General features: G+C 38.5%; 2 protein-coding genes across 3 annotated transcripts; both read left to right on the top strand.

Annotated features, from left to right (window-relative positions):
- Positions 1 to 1399: 1399 nt before the first annotated feature.
- On the top strand, positions 1400 to 9711 carry LOC102226951 (protein phosphatase PTC7 homolog). The gene is made up of 6 exons (XM_005811991.2): positions 1400 to 1957; positions 4288 to 4467; positions 5324 to 5522; positions 6604 to 6727; positions 6810 to 6939; positions 7052 to 9711. Exons 1-6 carry the CDS (start codon positions 1756 to 1758, stop codon positions 7108 to 7110), a joined length of 894 nt encoding a protein of 297 aa, XP_005812048.1. The 5' UTR covers positions 1400 to 1755; the 3' UTR covers positions 7111 to 9711.
- A 1012-nt stretch (positions 9712 to 10723) lies between these two features.
- Positions 10724 to 20721, top strand: LOC102230851 (TBC1 domain family member 10A-like). Of its 2 annotated transcripts, none has more exons than XM_005812005.2 (9): positions 10724 to 11367; positions 14129 to 14228; positions 14357 to 14464; positions 14743 to 14849; positions 15461 to 15575; positions 15722 to 15787; positions 16687 to 16876; positions 18721 to 18875; positions 18959 to 20721. In XM_005812005.2, exons 1-9 carry the CDS (start codon positions 11186 to 11188, stop codon positions 19349 to 19351), a joined length of 1416 nt encoding a protein of 471 aa, XP_005812062.1. In that variant the 5' UTR covers positions 10724 to 11185; the 3' UTR covers positions 19352 to 20721. The 2 variants fall into 2 exon arrangements, with proteins under 2 accessions (XP_005812062.1, XP_023194290.1); XM_023338522.1 differs by having other exon boundaries at positions 11293 to 11382; positions 18959 to 20720.
- Positions 20722 to 21393: the final 672 nt, after the last annotated feature.

The following is a 21393-nucleotide window of genomic DNA, read 5'->3' as shown; positions in this document are numbered from 1 at the left end:
TCTCACAGTTTACTATATTACAAGCAAGACAACACCGGTGCAGTAATTTATGTCATTTGTTTATTAAAAAAATAAAAATAAAAACAATAAAAACTTGCAGCTCATCCTCAAAGATACATCGCTAGAATAGCAGTGACGACATGCGAAAATCTGGTCACACGGCCAAATTATACCTCTGGCAGAGGTATAATTTATTATTACATTTTTATAATTATTATTAAAAATTATAATTTATTACAAATAAAATTCATCCAACCAAGAGATTTCTTTCTGATAGGACATTACACTGACATATCTGAAACCATCCATCTGTTTTATTTACATCTTAATTTTAAAAAAATATATATTCTTCTCATTAATCAGTGTAAAATCTTTATTGGAATTTCACAACCTTATAGACAGACTAGTTTTTACCTTGTTTCCAAAAGTTTTTTGAGGATTTTCAAACACCCCAGATCCAAATCTGCAGGAATAAAAAGTTAGAGTTTTGGCATGGGAGTACAGAACTGGATCTGACAGAAAATCTGAAGAAGACTTTGGACAAGAGATGTTCTCACAATCTCTAGGATGTGGTGAGTTTGCAGAAATGGCAACGTCAGGATGGGGATATTGATAGGCTGCTATAAAATCTAAAGAAGCTTCCTCTAAGTCTTATGTTATATACACACTTGGACAACTGAAACTGTGCACATTTTTTATTGTTTATATTTTATCAGTTTGTTTTGTCATAACATCTGTGGAATAGGTTTAAGGTAATTTATTGCGGTCTCGTTTTGTTCTCGTCACAAAACTTTTGCAAGGAGTGTGTACACTTTTTAGATCCATTCAAACCTCTGTCTTTGTGGTACTTTAGTGATTTTGTTCTGCACCTTTTGGTGTTTTGTTTTTTACAACTGGCCGGCCTGCTGCCAGGTGTTTTTTACTCTCATGTATTTACATTCGCAGTATCAAAAATTGCGCGTGTGAAAATTAAAGAAGCCATAGCTAGAACAACAACAAGATCACTCCCAACTCAACTAATCAGCAAGAAACCATAGTCCACTAGGGGGAGACAATGGATTTAGAAATAAACAAGTTTGTTGGTTTCTTGAATCGAAAATGTATATGTTGGATTCAAAAGGTAAAAATTAATCTATGGACAAATATGTTTATTATAAACACAAATTTCATGCCTCTCTCATTTCCTATCAGAAATTAGCGGAATCCTGGAGCTAATTTACTATTTTTTATATTTTTTAGCAATCCACCGAATATAATTTCTTGCAAATTTTGAAAAAAATTACGCCTAAATATGACTGCAAGCACGACGTTTTCTCTGTCCTTGGATCTTTGCTCTTTCCTCTCCTCTGCGGCGCATGCGTATTGGGAGGAGCCAACCGTAGGCACGCAGCTGTGACGCACCCCGCCGCCGCGGTTGTAAATGGTCAGAGACCCGTATGTTCTCGTAGCTTTGTGTCCGGTAGCAACATGTCGGTGCGGAGAGAGCCCAGTGGAGGAACTGCAGTGAGCGAGAACGGCACGCCGGAGACATAAACAGCACGCTAAGCAGCCAGGTCGAAGGGTGACAGTCCGGAGAATCAGCCGCGGCCACTTTATTTTCACAGCGGTGGGGCCTGTTGGAGGCTAATGGACGGTTGAGCACGGACAGCCGGTGATCAGAGGACTCGCAGGCAGGTGGTCGGGCTGGTTGGAGAGAGAAAGAAGGGAACAGCGTGTTCGGCCTCTAATCAGGACAGAGATTCTCCTTGCTGGGGGATGTTATCTGTATTGTCTTATGGCAGACTGGTAGCCAGGGCTGTCCTGGGCGGACTCTCTCAGACAGACGGTCGGGACTACAGCCTGATCACCGCCAGTTATGGCTTTGGTAAAGACTTTCGTAAAGGGATCCTGAAGAAAGGGATGTGCTACGGTGATGACGCCTGCTTCATAGCGCGACACAGGACCGCCGATGTTTTGGGTAAGGTCACCGGCATGGAAAGCTCTGTCAAATGGGTGTCGTCTCACGACTTGAGATCGGGTGACCTTCAGTGGTCCAGCCCGCACGTGTGCAGACCACTCGGATGAAAACAAAACAGCCCCCACTCTATCTGCCCCCTGCAGCTTTTGTAGGAACTTGACAAATTCATCTCGTGTCTAGCTAGCAAAATGTAGCATATTGGAATGCACTTATCACCTGATTATATATATATATATATATATATATATATATATATATATATATATATATAACGGAGCCCAGTTATGTTCTACTTGTGTGTATCTTTTATCTTCAAAACACCAATTGACCTTTCACCTAGATTAGATCCACCATGGCTGCACAGCGATAAAGCTGAGGATTGAGTACATCATGTCAGGGGATTAAAATAAACTTCATTACGCCTAAACATGACTGCAAAGTGCTCAATTAAAAAAGCACCGGACTGAGCACTACAATGTCTTGCAGAGGTCAGAATGGTTGAGCGTGGAGGCAGCCATATTGCTAGCAGCAGCAGCTTGCTACCGCTGCTCAATGCTTTTTGTCCTCACCCGCACGAGGGTAAACACGAGCGGAATACTGCACAGACCACGTGGTTTAAAGCGACGTGCAGTCAGGGATGGGCAGGAACTATTTACGTTTGTAAAGTTACATTTACTTTAGTAACTTTTTAGAAAAAAAAGGAATACTTCTAGGAGTATTTTTTTACAGCAGACGTTTTAGTTCTACTTGAGAAATATTATTATGAAGTATTGCTTCAATTGAGTAAAGTTTGAAAAATACTTTTTTACTTTTGAGTTATTTTTTAATGGCTACATTTTACTTACGTGCTACTCTTGCTTGAACACAGTTTTTGATTACTCTCCCCACCTCTATGTGCAGTCGTGTAATTGTAAACTTCTGTAGTAGTGCGAAAAAGCTAATCAGATTATGTGCAAAACTAGAGGTGGGTAATATGAGTTGTTTTGCTGTGGCAGCTTTGTTTTCTGTCCTCGCTAACAGCGAGTGAATTTTAGGGGAAACCCGCATTCTAGCTTAGTTTTGCTTTCATAATTGAAACAAGTACAATGGTGATGATAAATAAAACAGTTGCTAATACTTGTGCAAGAGAAATTAGAGAAAATATGTTCCATCTAGTTTTTTGGGGTTTTTTTGGAGGTGTGGTGTAACAGGCCAACAGAAAGTAGGGTACAAGTGTAAAGATTAAGGAAATTACATTTTTATGCATTTTTTTAACTCCTTTTACTGTGAAACTCCGAAATAAAATCAAGTACAGTGAAGCCCGATAATCATGCGTGAGTTAGGAATCACAAGCTTCTGCAAATGGCTAAATTCACTGAATACTTGAAACCCTTTCTAAAACTGCGTTTGACTACCTGTTTTAATAGCTCAAACATCGAATACGCTTTAATAGGCATTAATGCACAGTTGAATCCAACATTGAATTACCACAGAAGCTAATATCCACAATCTTCCTTATTTCGACTCATTGTGGTACATCCAGTCAGCACCAAGGAGAATGAATGGTGATTTCTGGATTGGCTGTTTTGCAAACGTCAGTCAATAGTGAAGTAGAATTGTGCCTGAAGGATTTCAGTTTCACATGGTGCGTTTTCCTTCAAATGTCTTAGATATGCTCAATGTAAAAAATATATACATGCTGAACCAAGGGGGGACCTCTTCACCTAATTAGTTAGAGCCCACTTGTCTATTTTAATCTCAGTATGAATACAGCTTTTCTCTGAGTTGATTTCTGGATGGATGAAGCTAAATATAGGACAACTATATATATACTTTCTAGACAGTAGAAACTGTTGTGATGTTTGACTTTTTAGCAGGAAAACATCAACTTATTCCCAGAGCGACAATGGAACGATTTAGTTTGTAGTTCAGTCATAAAAGTTGCTGTTCAGACACTCTCCATCTAATCTAACGAGCTGAAGCTGTTTTGCAAAGGAGTGGATAAAACGTTCCACCTCTGGATTTAAGATTTTAGAGACATAATCTAAGCAACTTGCAGAAAGGTTGTTCTGCACAGTTCTGATTCAGAGAGGTAGATTCTTGTTAGATATTTTTGAAAACTATGCATCACCTCCTTTAACCTTACAGTAATGCACAAGTTTGACCTGGTCTAGCGATAAAATCCAAATAAAAAAAATTAAAGTTGTGCTTGTACAATAACAAGATGTCAGCCAATTAAGGGAACATGAATATAAGGAAGCCTGGTAAAGGCATATTTTCTGACTTAATTTCCAGCATAAAAGAACACATGTTCAGATTTTTGTAATTATATATATTTTTCTGTCTTATAGGTGTTGCAGATGGTGTAGGCGGTTGGCGTGATTACGGTGTTGACCCTTCTCAATTCTCTGCCACCTTGATGAAAACGTGTGAGCGATTGGTTAAGGAGGGACGCTTCACTCCCTCTAATCCAGTGGGGATTCTCACCTCTGGCTATTATGAGCTGCTACAGAACAAGGTTCCACTGCTAGGTGAGTACTCGCATTGAGAAACATCTGAACAGTCGGTACAACAGGGAGTCGTCCAGTAATCTGTGGCGTGAGCTGTGCTGAAGCTATACTTAAATAGCTGCAGTATGAGTCAGACTGTAGCAGTGCTGCTGAGAGGCCTGCATAGCATTTTACTTTAAACAGTTGAATTTAACTTGCTATATTCCTCTAAAGGTTGTAGGAATAGCAACACTAACTTTTAGCAGATATCTGTTTTTAACAGATATTTTCTAGATTAGATTTTTAGCTTGTGATCTTCTTTTTGTGTCATTTTGTTTCTTGTCTTATGCCTACATTTAAATAATTTAAATGGCTATTTTTTTTGACCCTCTGTGGTGCTTGGGGGACTGAAATTACAAAGTTTGTATAGTTTCCACTTGCCAGGGTCTAAATAGGTCACATATCCATCTGTAACTGATAAGACTGAGTGGTTGTAAAGATTTTAAATGAAGGGTCAAGGCAAACATGTGACCAAGGTCACATTTCTTTTGAGGCTCAGTGTTTCGGGCCAGTGTGGGCGTCCAATGGCTGCTGTGACATTTGCCAAAGACTCTAATTATATTTTAGGAACCTGTGACAAGGTTAGTACTCGCCCCTCTTTGCTCAAGGCTCAAGGTTAGTGTGATCTGGGAGAGGAAAGCACAGTCCGTGACCTTGTTTTTGTCTCCATTTTACCCAATAATAATAGTACCATTCAACACAATTACAGTAACTTAATAGAAGAATCCAATTTGATTTGATTCACAACCTTGAATATTTTTATCCAATGTTCATTTACAACAGCTGGCTCTGTTTTCATGCTTCCAACCGTATGATTGTCTTATTCCTGTGTTTATAGGAAGCAGTACCGCCTGCATTGTTGTTCTGGATCGACGGAGTCACCAGCTTCACACGTGTAACCTTGGAGACTCGGGCTTCCTTGTGGTGCGTGGAGGAGAGGTGGTCCATCGTTCAGATGAGCAGCAGCACTATTTTAACACGCCTTTCCAGCTGTCCATTGCTCCCCCGGGAGCAGAGGGAGTTGTGCTCAGTGACAGGTTGGTAGATCGGCGTTTTACATGAAAAGTCTCATACAAAGCATATTTTAGTCTGCCTCTCTCCATCTTTTGCAGCTTAAATGTGACAGTTTAATTCTCAAATTGACTCTTCATTTATTCCTCAGTAATCCTTTTGAAGTTCAGTAGTAGGTGAAATGTAACAGAGAGCCATTATAACAAAAAATCCTAAATTACTAACTACCAAGAACCTCTCTGCAGTGCAATGTTTCTCGTGTTTATCTGCACCCTTAAAAGGTGAAAAGGTCAAACTGGTGTTGGATTGTAAAACAATACCCCAAACATTTCGCCTCTTAAAAATCATTGTTCAAGCAATCGCAAAAAAATGGATAGACTGCAGTACAACAGGAAAACTCCTCAGAGATGGCCGTCCATCTCAGCTGACAGGTTGGAAGAGTATAAGTTAGAGGAGGAGACGAGGTTCACCTTCCAGTGTGAAGTGGACTCTAGAGCAAATCATTGCCTTGCAACGGCTCAGTCAAAGATGAAGGATTTGGCAGAGGATTTTCTTCCAATCTGATAGAGTTTGAGCTATTATGCACAGAAGAATGGACAGAAACTTTGGCTTTTAGATGTGCAAAGCTTTTAGAGACGCACTCAAAGATTGCTGTACTAAGTTTTGGTCTGCAATGCACTTGTCACTTTTCAGAACTTTATTTGTGCAACTATGCTGCTTATCACGTTAAATACTCCAAAATTTGTAGAAGATTGTGGTTATAACATAACGTGTAGGAATGGTGGATTAATACTTTTGCAAGGCACTGTACTTAATGGTTTTAAACATATTTTAATGTAGATTTGTAGCTGCAGCGTGTCATTACCTGAGTCTTTAGATAGCTTCCATGTACCTTGTGTTGTTAGGATATAAAACCTGACCCCTTTTTATGGTGTCGGTGAGCAGGAGCCTCACTGCTTCTTGCATAGACTCTCGGGACAGGGTACTTCTTCTTTAGAAACCATATTAAATAAGTGTTGGGAGTAACTCCAAATGCTCTATTATCATTTTATCAATATTACCGCTTTACATTATTTGTCCCCCCTTTTTTTTGTTGTTGTGTTCCAGTCCTGAAGCAGCCGACAGCTCGTCTTTCGACGTGCAGCTCGGTGACATCATCTTGACAGCCACAGACGGCCTCTTTGACAACATGCCAGACTACATGATTCTTCAGGAGTTAAAAAAACTCAAGGTGTCACTTCTGGAAGACATTTTTTTTTTAAGCACAGTAAAAACGCTGCACATTTTAATGATTCTACATTTCTCGTTTTCAGACTTCAAACTACGACAGCGTACTGCAGACTGCACAAAGTATCGCTAAGCAAGCTCACGACCTTGCTTACGATCCAAATTATATGTCTCCTTTTGCACAGTTTGCCTGTGACAATGGTCTGAATGTAAGAGGTGAGGACATTAATTACAGCACATGTAGCACACAAGTTAGTAAAGGGTGTAAAACAAAACTAAGAGTGTTTTAAAGGACTCTCTGAACTAAAACGTTTTCACTTTTTTGCAGGAGGAAAACCAGATGATATAACGGTGCTGTTGTCTATAGTGGCTGAGTATACAGACTGAACATGTGCTACTCTGGGATTGATCCTTCTTTGCCGCCTGCCTGAGTCTTCCACCTGCAGCCTTCCCAACATGCCCTGCAGGCTGACGGGGGGGGGCCCACCCACACGACTCACACTCCTTACAGCGTAGCCGAACTCCACGTTTGCTTCTTTTTCCTTTCTTCCGCTGTTTTAATTTGGTGCTTGAGTGGCGTACGGGCAGCAGGCAGCTAGGGTATATTCATGTTGATCATGATGCAGCAAGAGCTGAGATCACTCCCCGTGTCTCACACACTCCCCCGTGTGTGAGACACGGGTTTGTCATCCCCAGCAGTTTGTCATCGGACAAACTGTTGGGGATTGAAGCAGAACAGACAGGGGGTTGTTTTTCTTAACAGCAGCCCTTATGTTTCAAAAAATGTGACATTATTAAGGAGTAAGCCATGTATTCGGATGTATTGTGAGAGTAGAGATGGAGACGGTCATTGAACCTCCCTGTCAATCTTTTATTACATTGTTATTTGCTCCCATGTTCTGTTAAAGTAAGCACATATATTATTTTGAGGATGCTTATGTGGGAAATAAGTGTTGTTGAGGAGTACGATTTGGGAGTTGCTTTTTGATGCCTCTGGTTTGGGAATGTCTGAGAAACCTGTAAAGCGAAAGTGTAACGCTTGTTAAAATGTTGCGGTAAGGTTAATCCGGTGTTGTCACTTAGCCGAGGGAGCTGCTGATGCGCACATCCTGGTGGGTTGTAAATATTTTGGTTTTTTCTAGGATTATATTTTTGTTGTCATTTGAATGATAAACTTTGTGGTAACTCGTGTGGGATATAAAATCATTCATGAACACATTTCTTTGCCTGGATGATAATCTTGTATTTAATTTAATTACTCCCACACTTGCTGAAATGAACAAAATATTTGCAAGGATTATCAGTGCGGCAAGCAGTTTATGTATTTCATCTAATATGCTTGAGAGCAATCTTAATTTGCTCACACTGGATTAATTTACAGCAGTAGTTCAGGAAAACGTAAAACTATTAACTATTTTTGCCAACTGGTGGCAAAATCTGTCGTACTGTTAAGACCAGAAACTTTAAAAAACAGCCAAATGCTGAACAAGTAACACAAAATAAATAAATAGTAGACCTATTGCTGCACATCAAGGATATTTTGATATACATAAACGGCTTGCCGACTCTTTTCATCCACTGAGTGGTTGGAGTGATGTTAAAATATGAGTGTGGTATGTGTGAGAAGTCTTGAATGTTGATATTTATCTCATAGCAGCTGGGAATGCTTGCAGTTGCAATGATGGGTCAGGAGTAAATTGAAAGAAAAAATATTTTTTTTAGCATTATTTTGTCTGAAAAATATTTAAAACATACAAATACATGTTTTAACATGTTTGGTGTTTTTTCTTTTGTTTTGGTCTAATTTTATCATTTGTCTTAAATACATTTTTAGCTCATATCTACATTTACATACATGCAATTGGCTTCATCGTTCAGTCAAATCACTGAGGGTCAGATGAGAAGCCGCAACGTTACTCAAAAGCAGTAAAGCCCTCAATACTTTTCTTATAATAGGACAGAATATTTTTCTCTTTTCTCACTCTGCAGTCTTCACATTAAGGCAAAACAGGGCATATTCATGGGAATAAATGCATACACTGGACTTATAAAAACAAAACACAGATTGCACTCTCCATTCAAGTTTCTACTTTAGTCTAAGACCTCAATCAAACTCCTCAACAAAATCTTTAGTGGTCAGTTTTAAAGCATGTGCACCAAAGACCCACTCTCTTTATGTATGTCATCATGCTTTGTTCATACAGCAATACTGTAAGTTATCCGTGCGCAGCGAGCAGCGGCGTTGGTAGTGACGTTTAGTGTGTTACCGTTGTCTCATATTCGTTGCAGGCTTAGCGTGTTTGAAGTGTCTGGATAGCTGTAAGCACAACACAAGCAACCAAAAAAGGAAAGCCATATTGCCCGATAAGACACACTGTAAGAACTGGGGATCATAATGTTGGTACTCTGCCGGTACAGCTGATTCTTTTGTGTGCTATGCATTAAACATTAATCAGATTGTGTTATTTAAGGGAGCAGTAGAACAATTAAAAATGTTTATGTCATGCATGATCAAATTTCATCGTCTGGATCTAACCGATCCTCTTTTGTCGAGACAAGACGGGTTTTCTGAATATCACTTTCCTGCTGTCTGCCCAGTTCTTTTGTATTTCTTCTGCTGCCAGCACCATTTTACTCTTTTCACATAAAGAAGGGTGAGCACAGTTTCAGCCTTAAATGCCAGACCTGTAAATCAAGAGGCCTTTCCTGTCATTGCGAGCTTGTCTTGTGTCTGCTGGCGTCTTTTTTGCCCCAGTGTTTGATGTAAATGAAGTGTCCCCACCCTCCCTTTCTGCCTCTTGTCTTTATCTCACGTTAAACCGGTCTCAAGGTGCTTCTGCAGTCTGATGGTATGATTGTCTTCTTTCTAGCCTGAGTGTGACCGATATGCCTAGAGGTCTACAGTGTAATATTGCAGGTCTAATTTATGTAAATACTGGTATGTTTTAAAATATGTACAATATTTAAATAAAGAATCTAGTATTTATACTAAAATTGTGTTGTTTTTCTAAAGGACATTGTTTGAACATATTCAGGACATATTCTTTTAGCAGCACAAAGTACAGTACAGAGATTAGAAGATATTTACATGCACTATTTAAGCATAACTATTTTTCTCACTGACAATGGATCAGACTAAATTATTCTGATTATTATCAGGATTACCAAAATTATCTTTGTTTGCTAAATGCCAGAATAATTAACAGTTTTATGTTTAATTTATATTTTCTTATTATTGGGTAGAATAAATAAAAATGTAATTTAACATCCATTTAAAAATGTTTCCAAAATGACATCTTGAAAAAGATGCTTCACTCAAATCAGGTAATCAGATTAAGATTTTGTTTTGTTTTTATTTTAAATTAATTTTTTGTTTCTACATAACTTTGTTTATTCTTTTATTTCACTACATTCAATAATGTCAAAACTCAAGATTTACTTTTATAAACCTACAGCAACTGTTTTTGGGCTCAGCAGTTACTTTTAAAAAACTTTCCTGGGTCTTTATAACTTTTGGGAACTTGCAAGGAACTTTATAAGACATAGTGATACTTCCAGTGATTTGACTGGAGGTCATAGGTTAATTACCTGGGCTTTATAGGTTACTTCCAAGTAGCTTTCAGGAGTTTAGACAGTACGTCTTGGACTTACAAGTTGCTGACCTGAACCCTACCGGTCTTTTCCTGTAACTTTTTGTAATAAGATTTTGAGAAGTTACAGCTTATGGTTGTTGATAATAATTCTGTAATATGTAAACTATTAGAATTTGAACTTACTGTAATTATTTTAGTGTAAGCATAGTACCACTATCTACCAACTTGCACAGTTTACTGTAAATAAAACAGTACATACTGGAAAAAAAATATCAATAGTATAATATGATTATGAAAGAAATTACAATTTCACACTTGATATCTTTAGTTAGTAAAAGGACAGTGAATTAATGTGTTGTAATATTCGTGCTTCACCAGTAGGTGGCAGGCGAAAGCAACTGGATGCCGTGCATGTTTTGTTTACTAACTTGCTCCAGGCAGCCAGTTTCTCTTCCTTGTAGCCTAAAGCTAACCTACATTCTTTCTGACAGCAGTGAGACTCAGAACTCAGGGTCAGCTGACAACACTATGATAATAGCATGTTACCTTAGGCGTTAGTATTACAAATAATCGAGCTAACTTAACCTCTTTTTTTTGGAGCTGGTCGTTGGATTTAGGCTCTGGGGATTTATCCACATGGTTTGTGTACCTGTAACGTTCATTTTGGACTCAATAACGGAGATTTAGCAAAGAAAATAACCTCTCAACAGTTTGTTTAGGTGTTGACCAGCTAGTCTTCGAGCTAGCTTTGTCCTGTAGCAGTTAGCTAACCCAGTGGGCGTCTGCATGGAGAGCTTTAAACTTACATGCTTAAGTTTTGAGATCACTCTCTAGACCGCCTTGCTTTTACTGAAGTAAATGCCGTCTAAATGGCAAAAACGGAGCAGAGAAATGGACTGGAACTTCAGGGCAACACACAGAAGCTGACGGACAGTAATGGGAAGAGCAGCTCGAATGGACCGGACCCGGAGGTGAACGGCTCCATCCCCGAACAGACGCAGGTGGATAAGTACGGGTTTACCGGAGGAGCCCAGCAGTCCGCCGGAGAACTGTGAGCAACATTTCAGTACGACTGACAGCCAACTTTCAGTTTGATTATTGAATGAGGAAGCTAAAAAAAAAAAAATCATTTCCCCTGGTGGGAATATTTTTCCTCGAAAAACACAATGGTATTATTTAAACTGATATGTAGCCCATCTTAATTTCATGTTTTAAAAGATTATATTCCATTTGGCTACAACAACTAGAGTCCCAAAGTTCTTAATACATCTGGGTTAATGTGACGTATGTCCTCCTACTTATGCTATAATGAATTTCCATATAATTTAGGAGACCATTTATTAGAAATCTTTACTACATCCTTCCAGAAGTACATTTGTTAGGTCAGACAGTGATGCTGGATGAGAAGGCCAGGCTTCACTCTTGATTAATTCTTAGGTGTTTCGTCATTGTTTACTTCTAGACTGTGTGCATATGAATCAGGTTCGTCCAGTCATCCATGTTTTTATTGACCATTCTTTGAGCATTAGTGCACAGCCACGTTGGGACAGAAATGAGCCATCGCTAAATATTTTTGCAACAGTGGAAGAAGTTAGTGTCCAAAATGTCACCGTATGCTTTAGGATTTCATTTTTTATTCAATTCCTGAAAGACAGGTACTACATTTTGCACCAAACTTTCCAGTTAATACATTTCAGTCAATCATGTGCCATTTTCAGAGCAAATACCAAACCTGACCATTGGATTGCCAAGCATGCTTTCAGCCACGCTGGACTTTTCATTACATCTGGTCATGTAGTAGTGTTTTCAGCTCTGCTCCTCCATTCACACTGCCCTGCATGTTTAAGATGTTTCCCTGCTTTCACACACCTGATTCAGATGAATGCAGTTCAGCAAATGCCTGTTAAACAGTTGTCTACTGAAATCAGGTGTGTGGAAGCAAGAAAACATCTAAAACATGCAGGTCAGTGAGCCTTGGGGATCAGGGTTGCAAAACACTGATGGTCTGAGAGCTAATGGCTAACTTACAGCGGATCCCAAACGGTTCCACTTTTATAATATCACTAAGAGTTGACCGTGGCATGCTTAATATAAAGAAAATGTCCTAATGCGTCTGTCGTGACCCAACAATAGAGTTCATTCATGTTTGTAGAAGCAGTCTGGATTTCTATTTTGATATTGAATGGATTTTTACATTTGTGATGACCTTCCAAAGCTTGGCTTAAAAACTCCAAAAGACAGCATTTCCCCATTTGTTTACTGAACAAGTTTTGTTTCTTAAATATGTATATTTTTTAAATAAATTATAGGAAGAAAAAAATCAAAAACATTATGTGTAAACTAGTTTATTTTTATATTACTCCTGTGTTTCTGGATAGCAAATGGAAGATGCACAAATCTGTATCATAATGGCCTAAAGAAGGACAGGAAGTGAGATTATATCTGTAGGCTGAACATTGTGGGAGATCCTCCCTCTGCATGTTCATGCAAACAATAGAGAATAATTACAGTGTCGCTCAGGGTGTTGTATTTCCCTTTCACTTGGTTATTGTTCATCTATGCATCATTCAAGCTCTCTCCCTCAGTGTGAAGGCAAACTAATGTGAGCTGCAAAGCTTTCCAGACATCTGTTTTCTACATGAGTCCTTTTATTCTGAAACCTTTTGACTGCTTCATTTCAGACATCCCTCTTTTTAAAGTCACAAGAGCAATAATTATTAGAAGCTTTTCAGATTCAAATGAAACAGTCTTCTCTTGAAAGTTGACATTTGGAGCTGCGTTGCATCTCAGCATTTTTTTTATCTGGTTTCAGGCTTCACCGAAAATACAATTATAGCTTAAAACTGTACTTTTAAACTGAATCAACAATAAATCAGACTTGGCAGTCTGGTCTGTCATAAGCAACACAACATTCAGCACTTTTTATTTGTTTTTAAAACAATATATATATATATATATATATATATATATATATATATATATATATATATATATATATATATATATATATATATATATATATATATATATATATATATATATATTAAGGATAGAATGTAATACCTTGTAGATGATTTTAGGATCCTGATCGGAACTTTACATACACCAATTATTTTCATGTATTTAATTTTTTATTTTTTTTGTACTTTCTTAACATTCAGTATAACTATGGAGCAAGTATCTTAGATGTTTTGTTTACCAACACTAGTTTATATTCATAATGGACCCAAACAGGGTCAAGATGATGTTTGTCCCAAACATAATTAAACCTTTTAATCAGCTTTGACCAAGTTTGGAACATTTTAGAATGATCCTTGTTATTGAGTGTGATAATTCTGCTGGTTTTGTCCTACCTGTCCTTGAATTGTGCAATAAATGTCCCCATGTGGGACAATGAAGAGCTGAATCTGATAAATGAACTCAGTAAATGACATTTGGTTAAATGTTCTTTAACAAGCTGGCAAAAGAAAAGCTAATCATTAAGAACCTAAAATGTATATAGCATCCATGCTCATTGTAAGTTTAGGTAAACCTCTGATTAGAGCTGTAAGTGTGTATCAGAATGAGGCCGCTGGTTTTCATTTGCACTGCTCCAAAGGGAGATATCTTTGTGCATGAGACTGCGATGAGCTGAGTTGGGGGGAAAGGTTCCCCTCAGCTTCCTGTTTTCCCTCCACCTCGCTCAGATTCCTGAGGAAAGTTTCCTGCATGTGCGAGGAAGACCGGGATTCTCCTGATATAGCAACAGGAGAGGACAGAGGAGCTGCAGCCAGCTTGTCTGAACGCTGTTTGTACGGATTGTGTCTCCTCAGAGCGGAAGAAGTCCCCATTGCGGTGCTGAGGCAACGCGAAGCTAAATGGCTGGAGATGCTGAACAGCTGGGACAAGTGGATGGCTAAAAAACACAATAAGGTCCGCTGCGTAAACCGAACTAGTTAAGACATTATGAGAAAATCTAGTTCTGTGTATTTTAGAAAAGGGTTTCTCATGTCTTCATGTGTGAGTTTTGAGTGATTAGATGTGTTTTTGTTGAATAAAAGGTGAAAGAGCGCTGTCAGAAGGGGATCCCTCCGTCCTTACGGGGCCGAGCCTGGCTCTACCTCACTGGGGCCAAAGTAAAACGGGAGCAAAACAAAGGCCGGTTTGAGGTTGGTGCACGATTTATGCTTGCCTTTTTATGACATTTATTAATCGACCCAGCTGAAAGCACTTTGTTTTATATCATGCAATGTCAGGTTTTACTGTTCTGCGCGGGAAAAGTCAACATTATGATGAGAAACCTTTGCAGGAACTTAATATTTGCATTTGACTGGATCAGCTGCAGTTATGAGACTATGACTCTTCATTTCTATTTTTTTTGTTTCTGATTACAAGAACATTAAAGGTTGTTTAAAGTTTTAACATGTCATGAACCGCTGTGTTTCAGGAGCTGGACATTCAGCCAGGAGATCCTAAATGGGTTGATGTCATTGAGAGGGATCTTCATCGCCAGTTTCCTTTTCATGAAATGTTTGCAGCCAGAGGAGGTCATGGGTCAGTGGCCTGTTTTACTGTATGATCCTTATAATTGGTGTTAATACTGTGTATTTTGTATTGAGGTTTTATACGATTGATTATATATGAATCTGAAAAGTGTGGCGTGGATTTGTTTAGCTTTTTCTGCTGTATTTTTAGCTGCAGATTTCTCAGTCAGGCTGGATGGAAAGATTCTGTGAATAGAAATCTTCAAGTCTTGCCATGGGCTCTATTGGATTTATGTCGTTACTTTGACTGGACCAGTGCCTCGGCATTGTAGTGCTAGAAGTTTATTTCGGGTTATCAAACTGTTGGAAGTTGGATTTAATTTTCTCCATATTCCCATCCACTCTATCTCCACTGTGGGAAAACCTTCAGAGAGCATCATGCTGCTACCGCCGTCTTTCACTGTGCAGGTGGTGCGTTCAGGGGGAAGTGTGCTGTTAGTTTTCTGCCACACTTGTAAGCTAAGAAGCTCAGTTATGGTCTGATCTGACCAGATCACTTTCTGCTGCACCTACTATGTGACTTTTACCGCACAAAACTTGTGGTTGTAACTTGAAGAAATATGGAAAATTGAGTGGATATGTTTGTAAAGATGATATCGTCCATGTTTTTTTTTTCTGTAGGCAGCAGGATCTGTTTCGCGTCCTGAAAGCTTACACTCTCCACCGACCTGAGGAAGGTTACTGTCAGGCTCAGGCTCCCGTTGCTGCCGTCCTCTTGATGCACATGCCAGCTGAGGTGAACATCCTCTAATGTTTCAAGATCTTGTTTTTTTTTTTTTCCTTTCAAAAATATCTACAAGCAATCTATTTAATGTGTGGGGGTTTTTCACCCATATTTGGTTTTCATATGTGACACTGATCTCACAGTTCTGTTTGTTTTAGGATGCCTTCTGGGTACTCGTGCAGATCTGTGAAAAATACCTTCCTGGATACTACAGCACAGGGCTGGTATGTCATGTAGCCACCCGAGGAACACCGGGGCGTTACCTGAAAGCACGTCCATCGTTATGCACACTGCAAAAACACAAAATCTTACCAAGTACTGCTGGTCTCGTTTCCTGTGCAAATATTTTAGTACAATTGAAATAAAACTAAACTAACTCTCAATTAATTTTTCAGCACAGTATAGGAGTTCATTTTAAGTCAATAAGTCCTTAATATTGATAGTAATAAGTAAAATAATCTGCCAGTGGAACAAGACATTTGTCATATGTTAATATAAGTAAAAATGTGTTGTTCCACTGGCAGATTATTTCACTAATAACTGGTAGTTTTTCATCAATATTAAGGAATTATTTACTTCAAACAAGTCATTAAATATTTGGTGCAATTTTGTGTTTTTGCAGTGTGCCGGAAATTTACGATTTAACAAAGAGATGATCGCTTATTACTAGAAATACACAGATACATACAATAAGCATGTATGTCAGAAATAAAAACAATTAAATCCAATTTTATTTTATTTTCAAAGTGCTATATGTCATAAAAACACAAAAATACGTAGTCAAAGAACACACAGTCAGCAACTGAAGCATTACATTTTGCCGTCAAAGACATGAGTTTGTGTATTTACATGTTTTTAAGTTGTAGTCAGAGTTTGTCAGTGAAACAAACACTAGATTCAAAAGAGTTCTGCTATGCTCCTATGCTACAGTATGTGCTGCCATAGAGGGTGTCAGACTTGTCAGGTGACTCTTGTCTCTCACTGGATACTGATAAGCTAACAAGCTAATAACACAAGGTGGTGACTGGGCCAAGGACAGGGATAAGCAGACAATCAGATTAGGCAGAGACAGAGGAATCTGTTGTCCCCGCCCGCTCACTGCTGTTCCCCGTCTTCTCCACAGGAGGCGATCCAGCTCGACGGGGAGATCCTGTACGCTCTGCTGCGGCGGGTGTCTCCCGTGGCTCACCGCCACTTAAAGAAGCATAAACTGGAGCCGATCCTGTACATGACGGAGTGGTTTATGTGTGCCTTCTCCCGGACCCTGCCCTGGTCCTCTGTGCTGCGGGTCTGGGACATGTTCCTCTGTGAGGGTGAGGTCCTGGGAAAAAAATTAAAGAAATGTAATGTTTTGTTTTCCTTTAGGTAGCAGTAATTATATCACACTTGGGAGAGAAAATGTTTTGGCTGTTTGTGTGAAAACAGTCACAGATGAATTTACTGCCACGCCCTCTGAGCATTTTTAGTGTCTTAGTAATAAATGACAAGTGAGCAAACAAACACACTGAAATAATGTTTGACAAGGGTTTTTATTGTTTGCTAAAGTTCAGCATATTTTGTTTTTACTTCCAGTTTTTAGGTAATCTGTAGATTTCAGGGAAATGTTTTTGTTTTCAAACATTTAGAAATGCAGAAATATTCAAAAGCAGTATGTAAATGTCACTGTATTTAGCGTCAGTCATCCACACCCACTTATTGTTTCACCAAAATGGACATTTCTTCTTTACCTTCCTGAATAGATACAGGAAAAACAACCTCTTTTGCTGCAGTTGAAACTAAAAACATTGACTCAGTTGTGATTAGAAGATTTCTGCAGAATTAGAAATTTCATGAAGTGCAATCCCATGAGTCCAGTTGCACAAGAACAACAAAGATCTTTTTGGGGTTGATATGGCTCACCGCCCAGAGCGCCATTTTACTCACGGGTTAGCTAGAATACTTAATGAGAGGAAGTTATTATCTCAGTTAGGATATTTTATTTCTAATGCTTTGTTGCATGTCCATTATATAGAAAGAGAGCTCCCCCTTGTGTACACAGGCGAACGCTATTTAAGCTGTGGTCACATCGGAGCTGAAAGGTTCACTGAACAAAAATTATTTAAAACAGTTTGAGATTTAAATTTGAGAAGAGCCAAAAAACAGAGTTGATTTAAAAATCTCATGGCTTTTATAATCATCTTGAAATAAAATAATCGTTTGAACCTGACCTCAGCAAAGTATATGGACTTTCTGACTGATCACTTTCTTTCATGGTTCAAAAAGAAAAGCCGTAGCTTCAGTAGCAAAATCATCTTCATGCATGACAATGAATGCTGCAAGGAATACCACTGTGTCATTGGCTGCTATGGGCATAAAAGAGGAGAACAATTCCTCTGACCTCAACCCTATTGAGAACCTTTGGAGTTTCCTCAAGCAGAAGATCTGAGGGTGGAAGGCAGTTCATATCAAAACAGCAGCTCTGGGAAGGTTATTCTGACATCCTGCAAAGAAATTCAAGCAGAAACTCCACAAACTCACAAGTTCAATGGATGCAAGAATTGTGCAGGTGAAATCAAAGAAGGGGTTTTATGTTAACATGTAACTCGGTCTGTTGAGATGTTTTTGGTTGAAATAGCTTTTGATTTTAGTACATGACCACTTAAAGCTGCACATTCAAAGAATGACCATTTGCAGTTAATTATAATCCATGAAATGTTTAGAAAATCTGCTGTGCATAATAATTTGGAGCAGTGCATTTTGAGTTTTTTATTTTTGAAAAAAATACTGTTCTCATGAAGATATTTGTTCAGTACAATTTGATTTATACTGTAATAGTTAATGACTTAAATTATACAGACCATCATTTGCATTGACCATTTAGAAAATCTGAGAAAATATCACCTGCATAATAATTTGGAACACGGTGTAGTTTCACTGTCAGGTGATTTCACTTATAGCTTGTACTTTTTCATTAATATTAAAGAATTATCTACTTAAAATAAACTCCTATATCTTGCTGTAAAGTTACTTTTCAGTTACTTTTGTCTTATTTCAAGAGTACCAAGATATTTGGTCTAGAAACTAGACCAAAAATACTTTGTAAGAGTTTGTGTTTTATCCAGTCTACATTTATAGTGGTAATTACATGTTGTGTTTTGATTGGTGTTTCTGCTCTCAGGAGTGAAGATCCTCTTCAGAGTGGGCCTGGTTCTCCTGAAATGCATGTTAGGAACCCAAGAGAAAGTCAAGTCCTGCCAAGGTTTATACGAGACAATGGAGCTGTTGAAAAAGATTCAACCTCAGTACACACGTGAAGGCTTCCTGGTGCTGGAGGTAGGGTTGCTCTGTTGTAACCTTTACTCGTTTGATCGCCGTCTTCCTGAATCTGAGACGTCTCCGCTACTCTTGTGTTTCAGATCATCGATCTATCGGTATCTGAGAAGGACATTGAGAAGGAACATCAAGCTCAGCTGCGGCGTTGGAAGGAGAGTCGCGGAGATCTAAGTTGCAAGTCCCCTCCGAGGATGCACGGCGCCAAGGCCATAATGGCTGCCGAGCCTCCGAGCCGGCAGGAGCTGAGACAGAGACCCACCATCATTGTTCAGTCTCCTTTGGCGTCGAAAACAGAAGCGCCGCCAGAAGACGAAGTGAAGGGAAGTAAAAAGGCCGCAAAGGAAAACGGGCATACGACCATCCTCCCACCAGACGGGATCATTAATCTCGGTGATCCGTCCCCAACCTTTCAACACACGACCACCCAGGGGTCCAAAGAGAGTCTGAGCAGCGCCGAGCACGACACATACCTTTAACCAGACCAGGTTTACACCAGTTTATAGCATGAATCATTCCACAACTCCCTGTTTCAGCGTGAACGCTCGTCCTACTTCACAGTTTTTAGTGACAGGATAAACATTAAATCCCTGCAGCAGCAGTGGAAAATGCTTTTTACTTTTTATAGCCACAGTACAGACGTCTTAGGTGTTAGACTAAGACATTTCACTAGACCAAATGGCGTCCAGGAAACTTCTGGTTTTAAGTAGCTTAAATTTTAGACAAGTGGTTTCTTTGGATTTTGCAGGTATTTAAATGTATTTTATACTAAAATGTTGCTGCCCATATAAGCATAGGGGGCAAGGTTTTAAGCTATAGAAGCAATACTTTTGAAATGCACATCAGTAATGGGCAGTTCATGGTAAGAGGTATTCATTCATTCTACATGTCCAAAGTCAGTTTGTAAGGGTCATCCTGCGTATTTTAGTTCTTTCTCTGGTTCAACATGCATAAATCAAATAATAGTTCATTAGGAGTAACTCTTCTATACTTTAATGTAATTGGACCATTTGAATGAGCCATGTTGGGATAGAGACTCATTTAAAACAGGCAGGTGTGGCCCTTGAGGACTAAGGCTGGACACCCAGGTCCTAATTAACGGGAGGAATTGTTTTAGAATATCTGACCTTTTCTTTCTCAGTTTTGCCCTGATAAGTCACTACGTTTCCAATCTCTCAGCAATTCACACTAACTCAAACACTTTCCAGCATGTCTGCTTGGCCCATTTTCATGTGCTGGTTCTATGAATCAGTAATTGCTCTTCTTGTCCACACGGGGGCGACCTGATGTTGTTGTTTTTTTAGCCAAAGCAGTGGGCAGCTCTTGGGGTAAAACTTCACATTCAGGAGGAACAAGGTTCATCACAAGCGGTGTTTTGTGTCAGTATGCCAAAGATCTGTTGTTTATATTGTTTTTTAATATTTGAGAAGAGGGTTTTGGTTTTCTCAAAGTGTTAACATTAATTTGTTAAAAGGGGACAAATGTGTGAGAATGTAGAGCTTCTTTAAAGTTTGCTGTTCCTTCAATTTAAAATTCTATATTTTTAAAAATTTGTATTTAAAAACAAGAACTGATAAAAAGCTGTTATATGTAATCTACAACAGTAAAGTCACTATTGATCTGGTGAGCCATAAACCTTTTGTAATTAGCTAAATGTTAGCGTTGTTCCTCATTATCATTATTGTTGTTATAATATGGTGTCAAATGAAGGACGAAGTTTCAAATGAAGTCTTATGCAATCAACATTTGCCAGTCCAACAAACTGTTTTAATGGATGTAAGTTGATGTACCAACATATCAATTGTCTTATGTCTGAAATTTTATTGTACAAGCCACTAAAATCTGTTGATTTCAAACCAATTTAAAACGTGTTTATGTGTGGTTTTGTGGTTCTTTTCTCCAAGAAAAAGTGAAGCTTTTTGTTTAAATTTAAACCATTTTGCGTTCTTACTCATGTGTAGAGCATCAATTACATTTTGCCAAATGTTTATCTGCTGGATAAAGCATAAAGCTTTCAGCTCCATTTTAACAGTTAGTTATTCATAGAAAATATGATTCAAATCGACATAATATGTTTAGTTTAGTTTAGTTTAGTTTAGTTTAGTTTATTTCAGACAAACCTTTCACCGACAGTGTAAACGACACAAAGTACAGAATATATTTCTTTTAAAAAAGAAACAAACCAAAAAAACAACAAAAACAAAAACAATAAAAAAAAAACACATCACATCGGTGATTATGAGTCTGAAAAGGAGTATGCTGAAGTATAACTTATGTAATCATACCCCTTTTCCAGCTGTAATTTATCACAGTATTTTCAATGTCCGATATCCTTTCTGACAAAGGAAATAATAAGTATAATAAGATTTCCTCAGCTAGATGAAAATAGTGCATACACACACATACACATCTGTACACATGCATATATATATATTTACATATACAAACATATATACGTACATACACCCATATACACACCCATCTGCTTATAGACAAAATACACTGTTATTTTCATACCTTT

Source organism: Xiphophorus maculatus, chromosome 8 (genome assembly GCF_002775205.1).
Source record: "Xiphophorus maculatus strain JP 163 A chromosome 8, X_maculatus-5.0-male, whole genome shotgun sequence".
Lineage (NCBI taxonomy): Eukaryota > Metazoa > Chordata > Actinopteri > Cyprinodontiformes > Poeciliidae > Xiphophorus > Xiphophorus maculatus.
Note: the sequence above shows the minus strand (reverse complement) of the source record. Positions and strands in the feature narration are given on the sequence as shown.

Coding starts and splice junctions, on each gene's coding strand:
- LOC102226951 (XM_005811991.2), top strand. CDS start 1,756: ATGTTATCTGTATTGTCTTATGGCAGACTGGTAGCCAGGGCTGTCCTG. Junction 4,468..5,323: donor GAACAAGGTTCCACTGCTAG/GTGAGTACTCGC, acceptor CTGTGTTTATAG/GAAGCAGTACCGCCTGCATT. Junction 6,728..6,809: donor AGGAGTTAAAAAAACTCAAG/GTGTCACTTCTG, acceptor TCTCGTTTTCAG/ACTTCAAACTACGACAGCGT.
- LOC102230851 (XM_005812005.2), top strand. CDS start 11,186: ATGGCAAAAACGGAGCAGAGAAATGGACTGGAACTTCAGGGCAACACA. Junction 11,368..14,128: donor CAGCAGTCCGCCGGAGAACT/GTGAGCAACATT, acceptor GTGTCTCCTCAG/AGCGGAAGAAGTCCCCATTG. Junction 14,465..14,742: donor AAAACAAAGGCCGGTTTGAG/GTTGGTGCACGA, acceptor GCTGTGTTTCAG/GAGCTGGACATTCAGCCAGG.